Consider the following 23,756-nt stretch of genomic DNA (forward strand, 5'->3'; position numbering starts at 1 on the left):
GGTGAAGAGGGAGGTTCCAGGCGGACCAAGAGCCTCGTCTCTGGAGTGAGAGGGAGTGAGCGCTTTACTCTGAGTAAACTTTACACTTGTCCTTCCTCTCTGCCTGTGGGCATTTCCTTAAAGGCACCAGATGCAGCCCCTTGTGAACCACATCGTCATCTCCCGAGCTCTGACCGGCCCTGCTTCCTTCGGTCTCCAACCCCAGAGGGTGTGTCAGCATCTCTGGTCCCACCGGGCAGTGCTGAGCTAGTTGCTGGGTAGGGCCCTCATTTAAATTAATAAAGAACCTGCCTGGGGTGGGGACACAGAGGAGTGTTCACTGCCTCTGGGGTGGATGCGGCTGTAGATTGAACCCCTGTGCGGCCCCAAAGCCTTGAGGTTCTATCAAGGTTTCAGTGGATTCTGGGCAGGGGTGGGCAGGTAGCCCCAGGCTAAGTCCAGGCCCAGATCTGATTTTTTTATTATATATTTTTGGTGTGTCCTGATTGGTCAGCTTCTCTGTCTCCTGGGCCATGCAGCCTGTTACCCTCTAGAGCCTCGGCAGGTCCCCCCTGAGGGGAGGTCAGAGGAGGACTTCCGTGCTGTGAGCATGCCTGCACCATCTCAAGAGCGATCCTGCAGCTACACCGGTGCAGTAGAGCAGACGGGGCCACAGGGGATGTGAGTGGGAGCAGAGACTCCCGGTGTCCCGGGCCACGTCCCTTAGCCCAGGTGGCAGCCACCACGCTCTCCGACATCCTCCCAGGTCAAGGGCTTCCCACTTTCCTGCGGCTCAGCAGCCCATGGAGGGCGACCGGGCGGTGCAGGACCGTGTCCCCCCGAGGATGCCCTCAACCAGGGAGGATTGGAATCCAGGGATGAATGCCCGCAGCCTTCTGACCTTCAGAGGGATGATTCTGAGACACACATCTCGGTTCCCCAAGGGTCCAGTGGGCCGACCCTACTCCACGCTGGTAATCAGTTCCCTGACACATCGCTCCCTGGCTTTTCCTCCTGCCCCGAGTCCGTCTCACTCCCCTCTCACCCTGCTTCCTGACATCACTATCCAATAAACTACCCTCCGAGTCCTTGTCTCTGGCTTTGCTGTGGGTGGGGAGGGACCCCAAACTGAGACGCTTCCTGGCAGAAGGTACACTTTTCCCAGTTTGTATGAAGGCCATGTAGGAGCTAGAGGTGGTCCTGGAAACCTGGCTGCCAGTGTATTTGGACCTGTTTCTGGTGATGGAGCCACGCAGCCTAGAATGTAAATCTGAAGCCCCTGGAACCTGTTCTCTGACTTTAGCCCCAAAGAACAGGAAGGAGGATGGATGCCCTGGATCGTTCCTGTGACGGCTCCAGCATCACCCTTCCAGAGGATAGGGCGAAGAGAGAGGTGACAACCGCAGCTGTGCCCGGAAGAGGGTGAGCTGGATGTGGGTGCGGCTGGGAGGGCGCCAGCAAGTCTGAGGGAAGAGGGAGCAGAGAAAGGAGGGGAGAGGCGCATGGCCAGCCTCGCGGGCTTTTTCCCCTTCATTCAGCTGGATGGAGTTGTATTGTCACTGAGTAGTCCGCCCAGTGGTGTAGCCTGTAATATATAAAGTAAACTTTAAAAACCTGGAGTTGAGAGCTTTGGGATTCCTTGGCATGTCAGATGACCCTTTCGTTGGGAGGATCATTTCTGCTGCTACTGAGGGCTCAGTGGTTAGAACATGATCAGTTTCATCCCCAGCATATCACGAGATGTCCAGCCAGTTGTTGGCCCCTTTGGCTGCATGGAGGGTCAGCCTGTTCCAGGAATCGTAGCTTGTCCTTGTCAGAATCACAGTGGTACTTTGGAGCTCGTGACTATCTAATCAGAGTTTGGGCTCCTACACAAGTTACCTTAGTTTTGCCCATGCTGACTACTTTGATTTCTTTCCCTGTCCATTCAAACAGGCTTGTGAGATCTTCTGTATGACCTTTTTTTTTTTGCGGTATGCAGACCTCTCACTGCTGTGGCCTCTCCCATTGCGGAGCACAGGCTCCGGACACGCAGGCTCAGCGGCCATGGCTCACGGGCCCAGCCGCTCTGCGGCATGTGGGATCCTCCCGGCCCGGGACACGAACCCGTGTCCCCTGCATCGGCAGGCGGCCTCTCAACCACTGCGCCACCAGGGAAGCCCTGCATGACCTTTTACTACTAGAGAAACCTACTGTTATTTATACTTGGAGACATTCACTGTGTACTTGCAATGGATCATGTATAAAACTATAAGATGAGCATCCTTCCAGGGCTTACTCATTCATGGTCCTGCCATTCCACCTCTCCAGCTTGTCACCCCGCCCTTTTTACCCTAATATCACGCTACCTCTTCTCAATGACAAACTCCTATCAGGGCTTGTTGTCCATCTTACTCCCTTTAGAGAAATGTTCCCACACATGGGTCTTGTCACTGACTTCTAGCCAAATAGTTTCTCCTCTGGGCAGGTGATATGGCAGGTGGGAGCTTTATGGGGTCTGGGAAAGGGCGACAAGAACAGCCCAATAAGGCAAACCTTTTCTGAGCAGTGATAGGATCCCCTAACCAAGAAACCCGTATCTTGCCCCAGCTACACGAGCAGCTGTATGATCTGTGAAATTCTCAGAACTGTGACTTCTAGGAGGGCATTTTTCATTGAAAACATACAGAGTATGAGTTTTCCTTGGATTATGCAGTTATTTGGCCTCTTCACATGGTCATGGTATGCAGAGGTCGGACAAGCTGTACTGGTTTTCCATTTGGAGATGGTACAGGCTACTGATGCCCTCCCCCCGCCCCACCAAAGATGTCCATGTGCTAATTCCCAGCACCTGTAAATACTACCTTACAAGGCAAAAGGCACCTTGCAGATGCAATCATGTCAAGGATTTTGAGATGGGAGATCATCCTGGATGATCTGAGTGAGTCCGGTGCAACCATAAGGGTCCTCATAAGAGGGAGGAGCTCAGAGGGAGAAGGTGACGTGAGGATGAAGCAGAGAGGAGTGATGAGGCTACAAGCCAAAGAATGCCAGCTGCCACTAGAAACTAAAAACGTCAAGGAAATGGATTTTCCCCGGAAGCCGTCAGAAGGAGCACAGTTCTGCCGACCCTGATTTCAGACTTCTGATGTCCAGAACTGTAAAAGAATACATTTGTGTTGCAAGTTACTGAGGTCACAGCAGTGCAGTGATTTGTCACAGCAGCAGTAGGAAACGAATACACTGATCTTGGACTCAGAGAGGGGCCAAGAGTGGTGGCTTGTTTGGATTTGGGGTCCCAGCAAAGGGCCCTTTGGAACCAGGACACCAGCATAATCTAGGATTTCAGCAAAAGAGAAGGTACCCGGGCCTATGGCTGGACTAGAGAGTGAAATTTCTAGCATAAATTCATACAGCTGAACTCAGGACAGATGGTTAAAAAAATTTAGAGCCATATAGAAACTGCCAGGTCAGTGATGTTCAGTATAGCATTCCGCAAAGATGCGACTGTTCTATATCTGCAGCATTAAATGTGGCAGCCGCTATCCACATATGGACAGTACAGTTTTAGGTCAGCACTGTCTAATAGAAATATAATGTGAGCCACATTTGTATTTGAAAAAAGGAAACAGAAACAAGTGAAATTAATTTAATAATGCATGTATATTAACCTGAATATTAAAAATATTATAATTCAATGTACAACCGATATAAAAGTATTGATGAGATATTTTAAATCCTTTTTTCTACAAAGTCTTCAAAATCTGGTGTATACTCTGCACTTAGAGCACATCTCACTTTGGACGGGCCACATTTCTGATGCTCAGTAGCCACTCAGGGCTTCCCTGGTGGCACAGCGGTTGAGAGTCCGCCTTTCGATGCAGGGGACGCGGGTTCGTGCCCCGGTCCGGGAAGATCCCACATGCCGCGGAGCGGCTGGGCCCGTGAGCCATGGCCGCTGAGCCTGCACGTCCGGAGGCTGTGCTCCGCAACGGGAGAGGCCACAACAGTGAGAGGCCCGCGTACCGCAAAAAAAAAAAAAGCCACGTGAGACTAGTGGTTACTGTACTGGACAGGGCTAATGATTATGTCACGGTGGCCCAGGAGGTGAAACGATTTTCCCCAACTTCATTTCTCCTACAAGGATTTTTTGTCTTTGCTGCCCAGGTTTCCTCTGTGAGACCTGTAACATCTGGCAGTAAGAAGGGAAGGAGGATTTAAAGTTTTTTCCCTACCAAGCTAGTTCTGGATTTCTGTGGATAAGCATTTACTATGACTCTCAAAATACAAATTGTGCATCGGTAGGCTGATTAGATTCCCAGAAATGGAAATGAAGAAGATGGTGGTGGGAGGAGAGAGAAGAGAAGAAGTTGAGTTGATCTTCAGACACCTGTGGCAGCCACAGGAAACAGCAGTGTGACTGGAAATGATGAAATAGACATCACAGAGTGTGGCCTTCCTCAGACTGGGGGTCTCAGAGCTCCCAGGCTCTTTGTTACCAGCAACCCATGGGGTCCAAGTTTTGGAGTGATACAGGGGAGCTGGGAGTTGGCCTTCTCAACTAGCTTCTTAAACGATTATTGCACGGAAGTGTAAGTCACTGAATCAGATTTATGAAATTCCACAACAGGCCGAGAATTTGTAAAGGATCCCATGTTGTCTTGGAGAATTAAAAATTCTTTGGTCCTAAGTCATCATTAGCCTCAATACTCTGGGCTCAACAAAAATGAAGAATTGATGGATGTCAAAGGACAAGTTCGACACATTCTTGGCTCATTTACAAAAAGGCATGAATTTGAAGATGCAGGGAAAGCTCCCAGGGCTACAGGATTCCTTAACAGGCCATATGCTTAACAGGCAATATGTTTTCTTTCTTTTTTCTCACTTTCTTTCTTTTTCTTTCTTTCTTTCCTTCTTTCTCTTTCTTTCTTTCTTTCTTTTTCTTTCTTTCTTTCTTTCTTTCTTTCTTTCTTTCTTTCTTTCTTTCTTTCTTTCTTTCTTTCTTTCTTTCTTTCTTTCTTTCTTTCTTTCTGTCTCTCTCTCTCTCTCTCTCTCTCCCTCCCTCCCTCCCTCCCTCCCTTCCTTCCTTCCTTTCTTTCTTTCTTTCTCTCTCTTCCTTCCTTCCTTTCTTTCTTTCTTTTTCTTTTTCTTTCTTTCTGTCTGTCTTTCTTTCTGTCTTTCTTTCTCTTGCTTTCTTTCTTCTCTCTCTCTCTCTTCCTTCCTTCCTTCCTTCTTTCCTTTCTTTCTTTCTTTCTTTCTGTCTTTCTTTCTTTTTCTTTCTTTCTTTCTTTGTCTTTCTTTCTTTCTGTCTTCCTTTCTGTCTTTCTTTCTTTCTGTCTGTCTTTCTTTCTCTCTCTCTTCCTTCCTTCCTTCCTTCTTTCCTTTCTTTCTTTCTCTCTCTCTCTCTCTCTCTCTCTCTCTCTCTCTCTCTCTCTCTCTCTCTCTCTCTCTCTCTCTCTCTCTCTCTCTCTCTTCCTTCCTTCCTTCTTTCCTTTCTTTCTTTTTCTTTCTTTCTTTCTGTCTTTCTTTTTCTTTCTCTTTCTTTCTTTTTCTCTCTCTCTCCCTTCCTTCTTTCCTTTCTTTCTTTCTTTTTCTTCCTTTCTTTCTTTTTCTTTCTTTCTTTCTTTCTGTCTTTCTTTCTTTCTTTTTCTCTCTCTCTCTTCCTTCTTTCCTTCCTTCTTTCCTTTCTTTCTTTCTCTCTCTCTCTCTTCCTTCCTTCCTTCCCTTCCTTCCTTCCTTCCTTCTTTCCTTTCTTTCTTTCTTTCTCTTTCTCTCTTTTCCTTTCTTTCTTTCTTCTCTCAGTAAAAAAAGGTTTTGTTTTTTTTTTTGCTTGGTCATTGCAGGCACCCTCTCTAGGGTGACCATTGTTTCTATTGTTAGTTTTGTTTTGGGCAGTTCAAGGGTGGGCATTTTCTGCCAATGCAATAATAAACCACCGTTTTTGCTGATTCTCCGTGAACTTGCAGCAGCAGCAGCTGCCTGGTCGTCACAGGCAGGAAATGCGCAGCTGCCTGAAGCATGCAGACAAAGAGTGAACCACGAAGAGAAGAAAGGCTGAAGGCTAAACTGCTGGCGCGTCAACTTTCCAGTTCCATGAGAAATGCAGACAGGCCGCTCTCCTCAGGCGAAAGGGGGCTGCGTAGGCTCTGCTTCGTCAGCCACCAGAGAATACACAGCTTGGACCGAAGTCAGGCTCCTGCTACCTCTGAGGAAAAAGGTCCTGAACTTCTAAGCCTCCAAGGCTCTGCTGCCTCCCCAGGCCTTGTTAAAATGCAGACTTCCACTCTGAGAATGACGACTTCAGGGGCTCAGAGCCCTTGCTTGAGAAATCCCACGACAGCTGCAGCAAGTCGCTGCCATTTATCACTTACTGAGCGCGGCCTGTATGCCAGACTCTATCCTAAGGGCTTTGTATATATTGTCCAATTCTATCCTTACAACAATCCCGGGAAGTCACTTGTACCTCCGTGTTGTCAGATGCAGAAACCAAGGCTCAGTGTAGTTTTGCCTGAAGTCGTGTAACCATAAGGGACAGTAACGGTTCGTCACTATGTAAGTGTGGCTTCCAACCCTGTGCTTATTCGGAACCAGGCTAGTGGTTCCCAAGGTGTGGTCCCTAGACCAGCATCATCAACCTCATCTGGGGACTTGGAAAATTCTCAGGCTCCTCCCCGGAGGTGCTGAAGGGGACACTGGGGGTGGGTCCAGCAAGTTGTGGTTGAAGAAACCCTCCAAGTGATGCTGAGGCAGGTTCGAGTTTGAGAACCACTGGACCGGGCTAAGCTGCCCGCTCTCCAGGGGTGAGGCAGGCAGCAGGAAATCCTTACGAAATAATATTGGCTTTGGCGGCATGCTGCCTGCAGCTCTAACATGACAGTGAGGGTGATGACGGCAGAGAACCTGTGTGATTCCCAGGTGGCAAAGAAGCATCACTCCCTCCGGGGGTCTGTCGACTCATCCAGAGGAAACGGAACCAAGACACACGAGTTCCCACGTAGGCCACACTGTCATCTGGGCTCTGACCAGTGGTGGGTGAAGGACAGGCCCAGAAGCTGGGATGGGGAGAGACTGAGGAAAAATCCCAAGGACCCAGCAGAGCAGAAAGCCTGAAGCAAAGCAACCTGGAGAAGCAAGAGGTCTACAATGGCCCAGAAATCGAAGATGAGCAAACAGGCAGGCGATGCTACCCCAGAGAAGATGTATTCTGAAACTGAGGCCTCAGGTGAAGCCACTTATTCCCCTTCTTTTAGAGCAGAAATCAGTGACTGCGTTCCTGGGGCCTGCATTTATTAATAACGTGTGCTGTGAATGCAGAACATTTGAAAATTGAGGCCGGAGGTAAGGCTGCGGTGTGCTTGATAGAGGCTTTTGGGCCATTGGCATGGATAAACGGTGGAGCTTCTTCAAGGTAGCACTTGCCTGGAAGGTGTTTTGTCCTGTTTTCTCCTATAGGTGCAAGGTAGGAGGCATTTTGCAGAAGGGGTTTGTGGGAATTTTTCCAAGTCGAGGCAATTTTCAAGTTTCTTCCATTTCTTAGACCCGAGAAAAAGAGCACTTAGAAACAGAGACAGCAAGGGCAATGGAACTCTAGCTGATGAAACGTGAATTGCTGATCTAGACAGAGCTGTTAGGACTGAACTCTAGTGACTGTCAGATTGAGAAGCCTCTGTAATTGATGGTCTCGGGCGATGGCCGGGCTCACATGCTCAGTGTGAACCAGGACAGACAAGAAATGCCCAGGTTTTTCAAGAGGCAGAGAAGACAGGTGGCTGGCATGAGCGCCCACTAAGATTTCACCTTCATCTATTCATAGGTGTGAAATCAGTGAGACTTGCAGCAGCATCCCTTAGCTGCCGTCAGGAATAGTATCTGCCTTGCGGGCAATGTCATGTCAGACCTGAAAAACTGTTCTCAGGGGATCTTCTCTTCCGTATATTGAAATTCATCTAATTATGACGTATTCCCCACTTTGGACAAACACTGAACGTAGGTAAGCTTGGATTTTACACAAAAGATAAACTAGGGAGCAATTATTTCTTGACTCAGCAGCTTGCAAAACGTGTCACTATCGTGTTTATTTTAATTCCAAGCTTTCCCGATGCATTTAAAATTAAGTCCACAACTAATGTTTGCCCGTAGCCTATACATTGCACGAAGTGAGGTACGTCAATATCTGTTGCGTGTATCTCATAATAGATTTTTGCTCCTTCTGGAAAGCGGTTGTTGCACAGGTACAGGGATGGGTGCACCGTGCGTCAGCAGTTCTCACGGGATTGCTCTCTTCTCTGGGATTCTGACACATGTACGATGTCAAGTCCTCTCATCATGCTTCCTCCATGTCAATCACAGCCGTCAAGTGTCAAAGAAGAGCCCTTACCCTGAAGGTCTCCTAGTGTATGATCTTATATATCCTGTGCGTACGTGGGCACACACATGCACACGTGCATACACGCAGGGACACACTACCTAACCACATGGAGATTCTACCGCCATTAGTCTTATAACATGAGACACAGACCTACTAGAGAATGGACTTGAGGATATGGGGAGGGGCAAGGGTAAGCTGGGACAAAGCGAGAGAGTGGCGTGGCCATATATACACTACCAAACGTGAAATAGCTAGCTAGTGGGAAGCAGCCGCATAGCACAGGGAGATCAGCTCCGTGCTTTGCGACCACCTAGAGGGGTGGGATAGGGAGGGTAGGAGGGAGGGAGACGCAAGAGGGAAGAGATATGGGGACATATGTATATGTATAACTGATTCACTTTGTTATAAACTAACACACCATTGTAAGGCAATTATACTCCAATAAAGATGTTAAAAAACAAAAAAAGAAGTTTACTGCAGCTTCCCTCCTCAGGGATAGTAATTAGGTGTGGTCTCTAGGGACATTCAATTTAATCCCAATTCAGTCGTAAGCATTGATGGAGCCAGTTTGAAAGCATCAAGACCAAGCAAAGCAAATGGATCTATATGACCTGATGCCAGGAGGAGAGAAAGGAGCAGGAAGTAGAGTAGGAAGTAAAACAGGGGCCAAGTTTGGTTCCTGCTAAATGAACCCACAGCCAGTAAAGGGGGCTGTGGGAACACAGGGAAAGAGTACAGAATGGATACGGGATGATCCAACACTTTGATTCAGATTCTGTGTAACTCCAAATATCATTGAGTGTTAAGTAGATTATGATTCTTTTTTGAAAACTCTTATTTACTATCCGGAGGGGAGAGAATTCATCCTCTCTAGTCTTTCCTACAAAGATCAACTAATATTTCAAAGAGCAAAACCTTGTAAATTTATTATACTAACGAAAGAGATTTCCAAAAAGATGAAAATAAAGTTCTGCAGTGCCACCATTTAGAGGTAATCATGATTAACACCTAAGTGTATACTGTTTCAGAGTTTTTTGGTGTATACACTTACATACATTTTAATAAAAACAAAATCCAATAGTGGGTACTCTTTTATGGCAGCTTCTTTGTCACTTAACAATATTTTTATGAGTATCTTTTTATGTACCTTCATAATCTCCTACAGCATCATTTAAAAGCACAGCAGATTGTACCTTTGTTTGGCTGAAAAATTGGCTGAATTCAGCCCATTCCCTATAATTGGACCTATAGGCTGTTGCCCCCAAATTATCCATCACACCCTAGATGGGAATGTCAAAAGAGCATCCTTGGCTCTTCGAATCCCATGTGCTTTTGCCTTAGAGCTAGCTGAGGAAGATGCAGAAGAAAAGGCAACGGCGTTTTATTCATACGGTCTTATTAAGCCTGACCCATTCTGCAGTGTTATCTGGCTTGGGGAACAGCCGGCTGGGTGCAGAGGAATGCATCGTAATGCCGTGGAAACATCCCTCAACTGCGGCTGATACCGTACGTACTGTGTGGCCTGTGGTGGGGACAACAAGTCTTGTCACCGCTCTGCTGAGAAGGACCTGCAACCCCGGAGGCACTCAGCTTTCTCCTTAACACATCACCAGCCACCACTGGTGTTTGAGCTGGAAGTGACCTCGCTGCTCATCGGTGCCGTTTTGTCCCCTTTTCGAATCACTTCTTTTCAATAGAATCGTTCCTGCAGTAGGCTTGTGGGTGGGTTAAAAAAATTTAATAACCCAAGAAGCCTCTGAATGTAAGATTTTACTCTTTCTTGGCTTATGTAATTTACCTAAGCATTTGTTTATGCCGCATTTGTGTATCGCTTTTCTGATCAAACTTCCTGGCGATTCCACAAGTTTGGCTTCTCAACTCCCTGGTGCAATTATTAACCCCACAGCAAGAAAGCCAATAAATGGCCGCAGGGCTGCCCAGTGTTCAGATAAGATAAACACCAGCCTTTCAAGCTGCTGAACTGAGTTGGACTACCTCAGTTTTGGGGAATAATATCTCTTGTTTTATTAAACTTATTAAAACCATTCACGGAGGAAAAACTGGTTCAGTTTTCTTAAACTTGGAGGACCAAGATATTTACTAGGGTTTGACATGCTTTTTGCCTGTGGTATGCGTAAACATCGTCAGATGGTCACTTCTGAAGTGGGCTGGTAAACTTGCATTTCATCCATCATAGGCAAACTCAATTATTTATTGTATCTTTATTCAGTGCCAGGCTCTCTTTGTCAGGTCTGCAGAGATAGAAAGGAGCAAGAAAGATTCCCCCTTCCTTCAGGGAGATCACAGTTTGAAGTGTCTTCCTTCAAGGAAGACTCACACGCACACACACTATATAGTATAACTTCAACTGAGATAAGTAAGAATGTGATTCTCCAGGAGGATCCAGAGGGAGCATTTCACCAGGTTGGGGGCTGGAGGAATGTTTCCCAGAGGAGGTGATCCTTGAGTGAGGTCTGGGCAGAAGACAAAGGGAGAACAGATATTCGAAGCCAAGGGGACCATCAGAGCAACGTCATGTGAGTGAAAACACAGGGTGTGGTCGGACAGTGGCAAATGACTTACGATAAAGCTGGCGCTAAGGGTGCGTCCTCGTGGGACAGCATGTGTCTAGAAACAGGCTAGAGTCAAATGTGTGATGAACTTTGGTCACTAAAGAGCTTAGACTTTGTTCTGTAGAGATGGGGACTCTTGGAGTCTTTTGGGAAGAGGGGAGACGTGATCAGATCGGTATTTGAGAAAACCATGCTGGTGGCAGTAGGGAGGGAGGGAAACCAATTAGAAGCCATTTCTGTCATCCAGGAGGGAGATGGGGAGACTTTATCCAGGGAGTAGAAGGAAGGAGGAGTGAAGGACAGCCCAGTATGTGTCCTTTCTTACTAAGCTGGCGGTACTTCCAAGCATACCACTATGCCAGTATGCTTGGAAGAATGCATATCATACATTTGGGTTCAAGGATACTTATTTGGGAAGAACACTGGAAAGATAAGCCAAAGACAGGAGATAGGACAGTAGACGCTGGCTAGAGGTATCAGCTTATGAAGACGTCAGTCTTTCTCAGGGGGGTTATTATTTAGTTATCAGTTCAAGATGCTTTGAGGTCCTCCAAAACGTTCTGTAAAATCAGGAATGCTTGCAGACCATCAGCATTTTATGCTATATTATATATAGCCTCTAACTGGTTTTCAAAGAACCTAAGGCAATCAGGAAAGTAATTCTGTATTAAATTTCCCAGATTGCCCTGTTCCAACAGGTTGAATCCATTGGGAATGACCTCTACCCATCCAGTTTCCTTGGCATTTTATACCTCTTGAATGCAACTTGGAAGAGTTGTCTTGTGACTCTCCAATCCCTTCAGACTGTCATGAATGTCTTTGAAGGCAGAAACTATTTTTGGTTCATCTGCAGGCTCCCCAAAGTGCTTGGCATGGAGTAGGGACTTAGTGCTGAAAGAAGGAAGGAAGGAAGGAAATGGGAAGGAGACTGACTGTAGGGTGAGGAGTTTGGTACAGGCATGGCCGAGGGCAGGTAGAAAAAGTTAAATAGGGGCCAACTCATGAAGAGTTCACCGTGCTGGGGAAATACATCAATGCACCCGATTAATCAGAAATATTTCCAGTAAGTTGAAAAAGGAAAACTGACTAACCATTCTTTGGTAGGTTAGTTAAGAATTTTAAAATGTCCTGATTCGAAACAAAGTCAGATCACTGGCCAGAAAGAGTTCTTAAATAAAAAATTTTAAATAAACTCCTGGTCAAAAGGCACATTCATACATTTCATTGTTTGTTCTTTTGCTCATTCATTCCTTAGAAGCCAAGATTATGGCTCTGGAGCCAGCCTGTCCAGGTTGAAGCCATGGGTCCCTCACCAGCTCTGTGACGGCACAAGGTCCTAAAACTCTGTGCCTTGTTTTCTGCATCTGTAGAGTATTAATAATACTAACTCTTGAGGGTGGGGTAGGAAGTAAATGACTCACTGGATGAAAAGCTCTTAGAACAGTGTGTGGTACCAGTGCTTAATATTGCATTAGCTATTTCCCTCTGTATATGTGCTGTCCTTAGCACTCCCTATGTATCAGTGCATTCAATATCCTGGGAATAAGAAGATGGAGACGGTAGCACCCCATCCACAGGAAGTCTATGGGGGATGACAAATGAGAGTGAGCGATTGGAGGCCAACATGGCAGGTGCTAGAATTGAGTTATGAGTCCCGCACTTCGGGGAGCAGAGAGGAGGGTCGCGAGGGAGGGCTGAGCTGAGGCTTGCCGCCTCCACATCACAGCCAAGTCCAGCCTGCTCCTTCCAGCCTGCGTGCCCTAAATTCCCCCATCTTCTTGCACAAACCTCCCTTGTCTGCGTCCCTTAGGATGCGAAGGGGACCCCAATTCTTCTCGATTGTTTGTTCAGAAAGCATAACTGGCTGTGTTCTCTCTAGTTTGCGTGAATGTGGAAATAGAGATGCAGGTGTTTGTGGGCTGCTTCCCCTTGGCCGACGGGGACGGGAAGGAGGCCCCAGGAAGGGGGACGAGAGCAGCTTCCGGGGAAGGTCAGTCACAGGTCAGACCCAAGTTTTAGTTAAATACACAGAGGCATCTCAGGGCCTCAGTGAAGACGGTGGTGAGGACAAAGGAGGACGTGGCGGGGGACAGGCCAGAGTGGGGTACGGCTAGCAGAGGGTTGGGGGTTGGTGAATTGGAGAAAGAGGAGAAAATACAGCGGGTTTCACGCTTCTGTTCAATATATTTTGAATCAAGATACCTAATGTCCCTATTGGCCATTGGCTCAAAGGGAATGACCACAGTTCAACAGTGACATTTGGAAAGCTTCATTTTATCCCGCCAGCGTATATCGAGGAGACCCTGCCACTAAAGGGATCGCTGACGAGAAGCCTGGAAACACTGAATCTCAGTGGATTTGGGGAAGCTACTTGTTCTTTCTGTCGCTAGTCATTTTTCACAAGGTGCCACCACTGACAGTGACAAGTTTCTCTCTGTAAACACCCGATAGGCACATTTCATCTGCTGTTCACACTCCCCCGTAAGGCAGGCCCTGTGGGATGGGCCGTGTGGTCGTTTTTATACAACACGTGATGATACGTGAGGTTAAGCTCGTCCACAGGTGAGGGGGGAGACCCAGACGCCGGCCTGGGTGTCCTGACCTCCACCGTGAGCTCCTGTCCACCTCCCTCTGGGCATCAGCCAGCCAGACACCTACCTCCTTTCCTTCTTCCGCAGAAAGAAAACTTGGGTAGATCCACTTCACAGATGGGGTAGGAGAAGTTCAGAATGGACAGGCCTTTACTGAAGAGAGCGATGTCCAGAAACAGCTCCTTGATATCCTCCCCTGAAGGGAAAGGGAAGACCAGCTTTCCTGTTAGTGTGGGTTTTGCTGTGCATCACGGTGTTCAAGATTCATAAAAGCGTGAGCCAAAGGACCTTTCTTTTCCAGAAATCTGCGCTGTATGGGGAACAGTTTTCTTTTTTGGTAAAACAGCAGGGGGGCAACGCTACGGGGACAGCCCTGGGGATGAAATGCGGCCCTTTCACGAACTTCATCTGCTTGGAGCAGGTAGCTGACCTGCTCCCCTGGCCTGATGCCATGGCCCCTGAATGTGGCGGCCGGGGGCCTGGCTTCCACAGCTTCTCAGCTACGTAGTCCCAGGTGCCTCCCCTGAGAGCCGTGGGCTGTGGTCCAGCCTGCCTACCCTCACCGCTGATGGCAGGCAGACATTGTCCCGTTGTCACACAGGAAGCTTCCGGCTGCTCTGCAGAGCTGGCTCCCGACTTTCTGCCCTTTTCTCCATCCCTCCCTTTTATGTTTCACTCACTCCTCCTTCTATTCCTCTTTCCTCTCTGTCTCTCCCTAAAGCATCCATGGAGCTGCTGGTATAGAGCCCAGAGGCTGTGCAGGGTCTGGAAATATGAAGATGCATGAGAGTTCTTGGCCTCCGGAATGTTCCCTCCGTTTCTCTGGAGTGATCCCACATGCTCAGTTTATTAACTCCTTCTGCCCTGGTTTTGATGAATCTGTGTTAGAAAGGAGATACACTAGCAGCTATAGCAATGTAATGACCAACGGTAATGACACGACCACGTAAAAATAAACAATCAGAAAGCATTCTGGCTCATGGATTGGGGTGCAGGGAGAAGATATTCCATGTCTTTGCCTGTGTCAAGGTTTAAGAACTTACAAGAGCTATTTGGGGAATGAAATAATGCAAAGATAAACCATGCTGCTGGTTGTGGCTTGTTTGGGGCTGAGATAACTAAGCAAAAAAGGTCTCTCAAGCAGACACCAATATTTAGGCTCAAAATATTTTCTTTATTTTGTTTCATATACTGATTGCAGGGGCTTGTAATACCCAAATGAGTGCCTAGGGTCTTTTTGGTACAAAAGCACAGCATGAAGTGAGAGTTCTGCTCTATCTGGATATTACCCAGAGAGAGAAATGAAAACGAAAATGGCACTAGAGTTCATTCCAGAGAGTGATGGGAGCAGTGGTGTCGCCACAGCCGCCACAGTAAACACGGGCACCTGGGCGTCTGGGCCGCGAAGAGGTTGTGTAATGTTTTATGTTATGTCAATAATTTTTACTTACTCAGAATGATTCCAAATCTGATGTGGGTATTTGGTTTTAGTTGTTTGAGACACTGGTCAACAGACAAGCCAAAATCTTGTAACGCGTCTGCCAAGAAGAAAACAACAGATTAGGTGTGAGGGCACTCACTGCACTGAATGCTGCAAGCTCGCATTCAAAATGTACAGCAATTCTTCTTCTTTTTTAAATTATTATTATTTATTTATTTTAACATCTTTATTGGAGGATAATTGCCTTACAATGGTGTGTTAGTTTCTGCTGTATAACAGAGAATCAGCTATACGTATACATATGTCCCCATATCCCCTCCCTCTTGCGTCTCCCTCTCTCCCACCCTCCCTATTCCACCCCTCTAGGTGGTCACAGAGCACCGAGCTGATCTCGCTGTGCTATGCGGCTGCTTCCCGCTAGCTATCTATTTTACGTTTGGTAGTATAGATACGTCCATGCCACGCTCTCACTTCGTCCCAGCTTCCCCTTCCCCCTCCCCATGTCCTCAATACCTGTCCTTCCTTCCTCCCTTCCTTCCTTCCTGTATCCGAAATACTTCTTTTTTTTTTTTGCGGTACGCGGGCCTCTCACTGTTGTGGCTTCTCCCGTTGCGGAGCACAGGCTCCGGACGCGCAGGCTCAGCGGCCATGGCTCACGGGCCCAGCCGCTCCGCGGCACGTGGGATTCTCCCGGACCGGGGCACGAACCCGCGTCCCCTGCATCGGCAGGCGGACTCTCAACCACTGCGCCACCACGGAAGCCCCAATTTTTTTTTTTTTTCGAAATACTTTTTAAAGTATACAAGCACGTATTACTTTGTACTTTGCTCTTTGACTTGTCCCACAATAATTAACCTAAACACAGAGCTCTTAGAGGCAAGAGCCAGTGTTTGTTTTGTTTGTATTGTTTTGCTTTCCATGTCCTTTTCCTTCATGTTTCCCACTGGGCCCCAGAGAGGACAACTGATTTTAACTGAGAGTCTATGTTATGTGGGTCACTGAACTGTGCACTTTATGAGCTATCGACTTAATTCTTCAGACTCCCCAGTGCCTAGCACAGAGCCTTGCAGTCGGACACATAGTAAGCACTCCATAAATGCACACGTGAGTGGATGAATGGGCCACGTATGAAGCTACCTCAGCTTCAAGTCCACCCTTCAGGGCTCTGCTGTGTGAAGCTGGGGGCGCTCTTCAACCACGTTTCTCCTTTGCCACCTGCCAGAGATGTGCCAGAGGTCAGACTGGGGCTGAGCGGGAGAAGGACTTGCTCCTTCTTACCCACTTGCTGATGCTTGAGCGTGTCGCCCGGTGATGGCCTGTCACCCTGGCAGTGGCTGTTGGTTCCAGTGTCCCTCTCTCTCTCTCTCTCTTTTTTTTTTTACTTTATACTACACTTTATTTATTTTGCCTTGCACCTTCTTGGAATCAGCTGAGGCTCAGCTCTACTGGCTCCAAGCTCCTGTGATGATGGTACCTCGGAGGCCATCGCCCCTTCCCCAGCTGGCAGCGTCTCAGCACCTCAGGCCCTTCTTTCAAGCTTCCGGGTTCTAACAACCCTAACCTCTGTCCTCTGCTCATAGCCCTCTGGGGGCAGTTGCTTCCTCACTGCTTCCTTCTGCTTTTCTGGTTCTCTAACAACTGCTTAACCAACACTCTGTATTAAAGTTTCTCCGTGGAGATGACTGACAGGGTCCCTGAGTTCCTGACCGGACCTAGACTGATAGAATGAACGACATTAGAGAGAGGTAGGCGTGACTGTCCTTACTTCACAGGTGGGGAAATAAAGACTCAGAGAGGTGGTGCTGACTTACCTAGGTTCAAGAACTAGCAAGTGGCAGAGTCAAGGTTCAAACCCAGACTTAAAAACGAATAAATAAGAAGTTGCCCCCCAGTACTGAACAGAGGCACTCACAAAGTAGAGCCTTGAAGACGTATGTTAAGTTTCTGATTAGTAAGATTGCCTGGAACATTTGCATGCAGACATATGGCATTTGCATGCAGACATATGGCATCTAGCGGTTCTGTTTCATAACTGGCTTCAATTTCAGCTTAAATATGAGCTCACATTGTCGATGGGAGCGTTCCAGACCGTTTAATCATCCACATCGCTGACCTGGAGGACATATAACTGTCTGTGATATCTGCCGTGGAAATGATCACTAGGCTATTCAGCCTTGCGAATCTAATCTAGGTGCACTTTCGTTTGATGAACCCCCCTATGATCTGGTCACTAGTTTTCTGGAGGGATAAAAGCCATTTCCTCTTATGCTTAGTTTACTTCTTCACCGGCATCTTCGTGTCATCCCAGGGTTTCTTTCGTCTTGGAAAATGGGACCAGGGGGTAAGGAGACAATTGTTTCTGCTACACATTTGGCCCTCGGTATCGAGAAAGAGGCCAAGCTAACAGACGTTTGGGAACATGCATCCTCAAAATTGTGAGCAAATTTAAGTGGCGATCTGCGGAAGGTAAAAGAGGCTAACGCGTGTCGCTTAGCTAGTTAGCAGGTAAACAATTACACTGTGCTTCTCAAAACTTTAAATGTATAGATGGAGAGAATAAACTAAGGGCAGGAGAAGGAAATAAAACATCTCCCTGGCACTGGAAAAATATTCTTGTTAGGAAAATAATCTTAATAAGAAACAAAGTTAAAAAGGAAGCAGCGGATTGCTTCTCTCCGAGGATGTGAGTATAAAAACAGAAAGATAGATTGCTTAAAAAGTGCTTAGGGCTTTGGTGCTCTTTTCTAGCAGTTATTTCAATTTTATACTTGAGAGCAAATTTTATATTTAAGAGTGGATTTTATATTTGGGAGGGAGTATGCACTTTGCAGTTGTCTTGGGGAAAATGACATCCATTCCTCCCATCCCCCCAATCCCAGCCTCACACACTTATAGCCTTTCCTCTTTTGACTTGTATTTTCACCCTGGCGCTTGGCATGCTCTATACCAGGGGTCCCCAACCCATGGGCTCTGGACCGATAGCGTCCGAGGTCTGTTAAGAACCGGGGCCACACGGCACGAGGTGAGCGGCGGGCAAGTAAGCGAAGCTTCATCTGGTGCTCCCCATGGCTCCCATTACCGCGTGCACCACCCCTACTCCCCCAAACCCCCCACCCCCTGTCTGTGGAAAAACCGTCTTCCACGAAACCAGTCCCTGGTGCCAAAAACACTGGGGACCGCTGCTTTACACTACATTATATTTTCCTGTAAACCTCTACTAGATGCTTCAAGGCAGGCTCCCCTGCTTCAGGGCCCAGCATAATATCTTAAGATTATACTAGGTTCCAAGTAGTGGTTTGTTGAATGAATAATAGAGGTTATCTGTAATCAACTTGTGCAGAACTTTAAAGCCAGATTTCTCAACCTTGTCACTATTGACATTTTGGGTCAGAAATCTTTTCTGGAGGCTGGCTGTCCTGTGCAGCAACACCTCTACCCACTAGAAACCAGTAACATCCCAGCCCCAATTCCAGCCCAAATAGGTTACAGACATTGCCAAATATCCCCTGGGGGACAAACTCGCCTGGTGGAGAGCGATTGCTTTAAAGAATTGTTCTCAATTGCCAGACAAATGCCTCAGAATCACCTACCAAAATTCAAGACAGTGGGTTGCATTTTTAGAGGAGTTCTCCTTATACAGTATAAGAATTGACTGGGGGCAAGGGTGGGGGGATTTTTCCTTGGACACTTGCCTCAGGTAAGTTTGACCACATATACATTGGATTATCCGAATGTGGATCCTCTGAAAGAATAAAATGGGAAAGTTAATGAGAGCTGGCATTCCTGGGCCTCGAGGGCAGAGACAAATGTTTCTTCCAGGGCGTCCCTGGTGGCGCAGTGGTTGGGAGTCCGCCTGCCGATGCGGGGGACGCGGGTTCGAGCCCTGGTCCGGGAGGTTCCCACATGCCGCAGAGCAACGAAGCCCGTGTGCCACAACTACTGAGCCTGTGCTCTGGAGCCTGTGAACGACGACTACGGAGCCCGTGCGTCTAGAGCCCGTGCTCCACAACGAGAGAAGCCACCGCAATGAGAAGCCCATGCACCGCAACAAAGAGTAGCCCCCACTCGCCACAACTAGAGAAAGCACACACGCAGCAAGGAAGACCCAACGCAGCCAAAAATAAATAAATAAAATTAATTAAAAAAAAAAAAAGTTTCTTCCAGACACTTCACTGTATAGCAGTGAATGGACTGAGGAAAGAGGCAAAGCTTCATAGGAAAATATATGACCTGTTCATGGAAAATATTTTTTCCTTTGCCTCTAAGCTATACCCCCTTTCTGTCTGTTCTGTCCTCATGTGTGACTTCTGCCTAAGAGAGGCCCGCAGTTACAGTGGGCGAGGCCGATGTGCCGCAACCTGCCCTGCTGTCCGCACACACCAGGGGCAGGTGTGCCTGGAAGGCAGACTCCTCCAAACGGCTGACAGGAGATCCCTCGGTGGGTGGGGAGAGAGGCTGGGGAAGCAGCCAGCGGCATCTGCATTCCTGCTAAGGGCAGTCAAATGCATGCTGGAACTGTTTCACGCTCCTTCGTGGAGTAGCATAGACTTAGATAAACGGGTAAGCTTTAGCATGTGCAAGTTCTTTACACATCTCAGCTTCAGAGCCATTCTTGGGCCTTGAGTTCTGTTCCTTGCCTGTGCTCTCCCTGGCAGGGCTGGCCCTGGGCAGTTGTCCAGGAGAGGATGAGCTGGCCTGGGGTGTTTCTGGCCAGCGTTGGGCTCTCAACTGGAATCAGGGAGAAGACGACAAAACTCAGCCTCTGGAAGTGCAGTTCCTCCCCGAGGATGGCGGGGCCGAGGGCCTGGTGGGGCCAGGAGCCGGTGTGTCTCGGGCGAGCCACGCATCCCTAGGTCCTCGAGTCCGTGGTTGTTGCTCTGTGCCCTGTGTCCATCCTCTGTGCTGCTGGTTTCATGGTTTGAAGGACAGAGGACGGGGGGCCGTCTCTCATGCTGCTAGTCTCATTTTCCGATTTCATACCTCTGCTTGAGGCTTTTACAAAATTTTTGTATTTTGAAATCATTATATTCTCACAGGAAGTTGCAAAAAGATAGAAGTTTCAGGTACCCTTCACCCAGCTTCCCCGCCACGGTGACATCTTACGCATAGTACAGTATCAAAACAAAGAGACCAATGTTGGCACAACCCACAGGGCTCTTTCAGATTTTACTAGTTTTACTCACACTTGTTCACGCGTGTGCACATGTGTGGAATTCTGTTGCTTAGGTTTTAAATGTTGTTGCAAAGTGGGTGAAGCATTGGCTTTCCTGCTCCCGTGGGGGGGAGGGTGGAATTCCGACAGCAGTGTCACCCTGAAAAAGAGCTGACACCCCTCCAGCCTCCCCTCCACTAGCCTTCCCCACATTCACATCCAAGTCCATCCAAGGCTGTCCACGACCTTCCTGCTGCGTGAAGGTAGCCTCTCTCTCTTTCTCCTTCTTTCTCTCTTTCTCCCTCCCACTCCTTCCCTCTTTCTCTGTGCTCCCCTCCAGCACTTAGGTGGGCTACATCCTGAGATCCAGAGCAGTGACTTTCTTCTAACATCCCTTAACCCACCCATCCCTTAACCCATGACTTTAGGAGCTGATATCGCTTCCTCCATGTGCTGTTGGCAGAAAACAGGCTGCTCCAGGGGAGTTCGATATTCCACGGCATGTTTTATAGCACGTTTCCAATAGAGGCATGGCTTGGGGAGGGTAGAGAAGGACAACAGAGACAGGGGAGGGGCTTACTGTCAGCACATGGCTCGGATGCACTGGTGAAATCGACTCTAATGGTTTATGGAGAGAAGAAAAACGTGGGCAAACAGAATGTGAGCAAAGCTGGTCTGCTTCTGTTGGTTAATAAAATAGCACTGGATAGCTTCTTGCTCTTTAATAAAACCCGATATATTACAGTTTTTCAGAGAAGCAGAAGCAATAGGATATATAGAGATGATATCTAGCTAGCTAGCTAGACATAGACACAGATATAACACATAGAGGGTATTTATCATGTACATATATAGAAATATAATATATATAATATCTGTCTATCGAGAGATTTATCTTAAGAAACTGGCTCATATAAGAGGGGCTGAGGGTGAGAAAAAGCCAACTTAGTTTTTAGAAGTATTATAGATAGGGCTGTCCTCGTCCCAGGGAAGCATAGAGAGTGAGCCAGAAATTGTGCCTGGGGAGCCATCGATGGTTCTAGAGGAAGGGCGTGACAGGATCTGACCTGTGCTTTCATTGCCTGCGATCAGTTCTCTCCTTTCTGTCCAAATCCTGGCCTCTCTGGGAAATGTTGCCTTGTTCCCCCAGCTTCTTTCTCTCTGCCCCTACGAACTTAGATCTATGCCAGTTACTTAGTGTAGACTACCTAGTATTCATACTACATACACACTATCTTATATGATACTGTCCTGCCTCCTCAACCAAGGTCAGGCCCAAGAGGGTGGGAGTTTTCTCTTATATATCATTCTGTTATATCCTCTTATATTTTTGATTACTCTCCCCTTCTCATTGCGTCTGACCTCATGTATCTCCAGCGCAGGTGCTAACTCAGAGTTGCAGGATAAATGGCTCTCGCTTTATTCTCTACCTTTTGAAACTGTTTACCTCTATCTGCAGCATGAAAATTTGGACAATTTCCAGTAAGTGAGAGAGGGCTGGATCTCATATAGGAAAACCTTGTTTGTCTCTCTCCTGCCTTTTGTATCTTCACAATCCAGCTCAACCACTCTCCTCCCCAGGATGCCCTGGAGTTTCCTGATCTGTCCTTCCTAAGGTCTCTCATGCATGGCTCGCTCTGTACATCTTCATCATATCTTTATCATCATGAAGTGCAGGAACTCTTGCTGGTTTGTATCTCGCATAGGTAGATGACACTAGGGTATAAGCTGTGGAGGTTAGGAATTCTGTCTTATTTATCCATCCTTACATAACCAGCATCTAGTACTGGACACGCCCACAAGTCTCAGCTGGTTGGACAAATAGATGAAAAGGAGAGAAGGTTGGGCAGTTTGATGACACCAGGAGGGAAGCTGGGCTTTCACGTCCATCTGTGATGGGTGCCAGCGATCACTTGGGAAGCCTGAGTTTTGAAGCCAGTGATTGATTTCCCCCACACTTGGAAGGCTCTTTGGAAAGGTGTTAGTACATATTATCATCATAATAACCAGGGTATTTGCCTTGGCACTTAGGATGGAGTTTCTGAGTGTGGTTGAAAATCTAGTCCCAGGCCAAATATTAGCAGATGTACCTCTACTATCTTTCAGAATTCTTTTGCAAATAAAACTAAACAAACAGACGTTGCTTTTGACTTCTTCTTTTAGGTTGGGTGATTACCAGCTCTGCAAGCTTGTACTTTTTACAGTACAGGCCTGGTTGTGCATGGATCTGAAAGTTTCCTTTCTTACATGGCAGTATTTTCATGGCGGGGGTTTAATTTTCTTGTGTGATTCCTAGGATAACATTCAAGGGTCATTGTGGATCCCTAAAAAATATGGATGGGGGGGAAATCTTCGGTGAGAAGCCATTGCTGGAAATCCATTACCATGGCAACAGAAAATTAATATCCTCTTTTCTGTCCTTGATGCGTTGTGGTGTGTTTCTTCCCCCGTTCCCTCATCCTCCTTCCCTGCCACTGAAGAGAAAGAAATGACTTACAAGGTGGTAAATGTATTCTAGCTAGTTGTTCTGTTATTTCCTGATCTCTCCTTTTTCCTCCACCTGTCAAATCTTATTACTATAGGATAGCACGGCAAAGCTCCCCGATGGGCTATTATATTTCAAATAATAGTAGCTCTGCCCCATTCCAGTCTCCTTGGTCAGCATTTCATTGGGAATTGACTCACCTGGCCAAAGTTGGGTATACAATCTGGCTTTTTGTTTCTTCAGCTTGAACATGTAGAGTGAGTGTTTGAAAATGCTTAAACATGGTTCCTGATATCAAACACGACCAAAATGCATGAACACCGTCACAGCGGAACAGCTCCTGCTTGTAGCTGTACAGAGGGCAAGAATTCCTACACCCCGCAGGCCACCTGGTAAGCCTGGTGAATGCATTTTTGAGTGTGAAGGTAGGTTTGGGCTGCCAAATTCAAAATCCTGGATCCCTCACCTTGTCTGCTTTGGATTCACTGGAACTCAGTATTGATGGAGAAGGGGTGTGAACTGCATCCTCTTTTGGCCTCTGAATTCCACTCCCCAGGAGTAACCTGTGTTTGGCTTCCACGAGCTTAGGGGGAGATGGTTTTTGTATGATAGTATACACATTAGAGACCAAAAAGAGAGAAATGGCAATGAGGATGAGGTTTCATCCAATACACCTTGCCAAATGTCTCAGGGAAAATAACGACCCACTTGAAGCTATTAAGATCGATCTTTTGCATCTCAAGTGTAGACTGACAATAAACACTAAATGCGCAGTTTTATTGCATGTTACCAAGGGGGTATCATGGTGCCACAAAAAATCTTAACATGAGCGTACGAGCAAACTTGAACCTGTCTTACAGGTGACAGTGCCTCTTAGTGGCTGGAGAATGGGAACTGCAACTTAGCCTCTCGTTCATTTTACTGAGTACCTGACACATGGCAGGAAGAACACTAGGCCTTGGGGATACAAAGACAAACCAGAACAGGCTGCTGCTTTCATCTGGAGTATAACACTTCCATCACCTAATTACGATACTACATGGTCCAAACACAAACTCAATAAAAGATACACGTATACTCTAAATCTCTCATTTTATAGTCAACATAGAGTCAAACTGTCTTCTGCATGCAAGGCGTATCTCCCGTGCTCTCACTCCACACTACCTGGCCTGGCCCCTTTGCAGGTTA

General features: G+C 47.2%; 1 protein-coding gene across 1 annotated transcript in view; it reads right to left on the reverse strand.

Annotated features, from left to right (window-relative positions):
- LY86 (lymphocyte antigen 86) overlaps nucleotides 1-23,756 on the reverse strand; it is a 54,294-nt gene that overhangs the window by 10,991 nt on the left and 19,547 nt on the right. Inside the window, exons 2-3 of the mRNA XM_024738822.1 lie at nucleotides 14,942-15,028; nucleotides 13,558-13,686 (exon numbers count right to left, since the gene is read on the reverse strand). Of these exons, the coding sequence (XP_024594590.1) occupies nucleotides 13,558-13,686; nucleotides 14,942-15,028 (216 nt within the window). The remainder of the gene's footprint in view (nucleotides 1-13,557; nucleotides 13,687-14,941; nucleotides 15,029-23,756) is intronic.

Source organism: Neophocaena asiaeorientalis, unplaced genomic scaffold (genome assembly GCF_003031525.2).
Source record: "Neophocaena asiaeorientalis asiaeorientalis breed wild unplaced genomic scaffold, Neophocaena_asiaeorientalis_V1.1 scaffold307, whole genome shotgun sequence".
In the NCBI taxonomy this organism is placed as follows: Eukaryota; Metazoa; Chordata; class Mammalia; order Artiodactyla; family Phocoenidae; genus Neophocaena; species Neophocaena asiaeorientalis.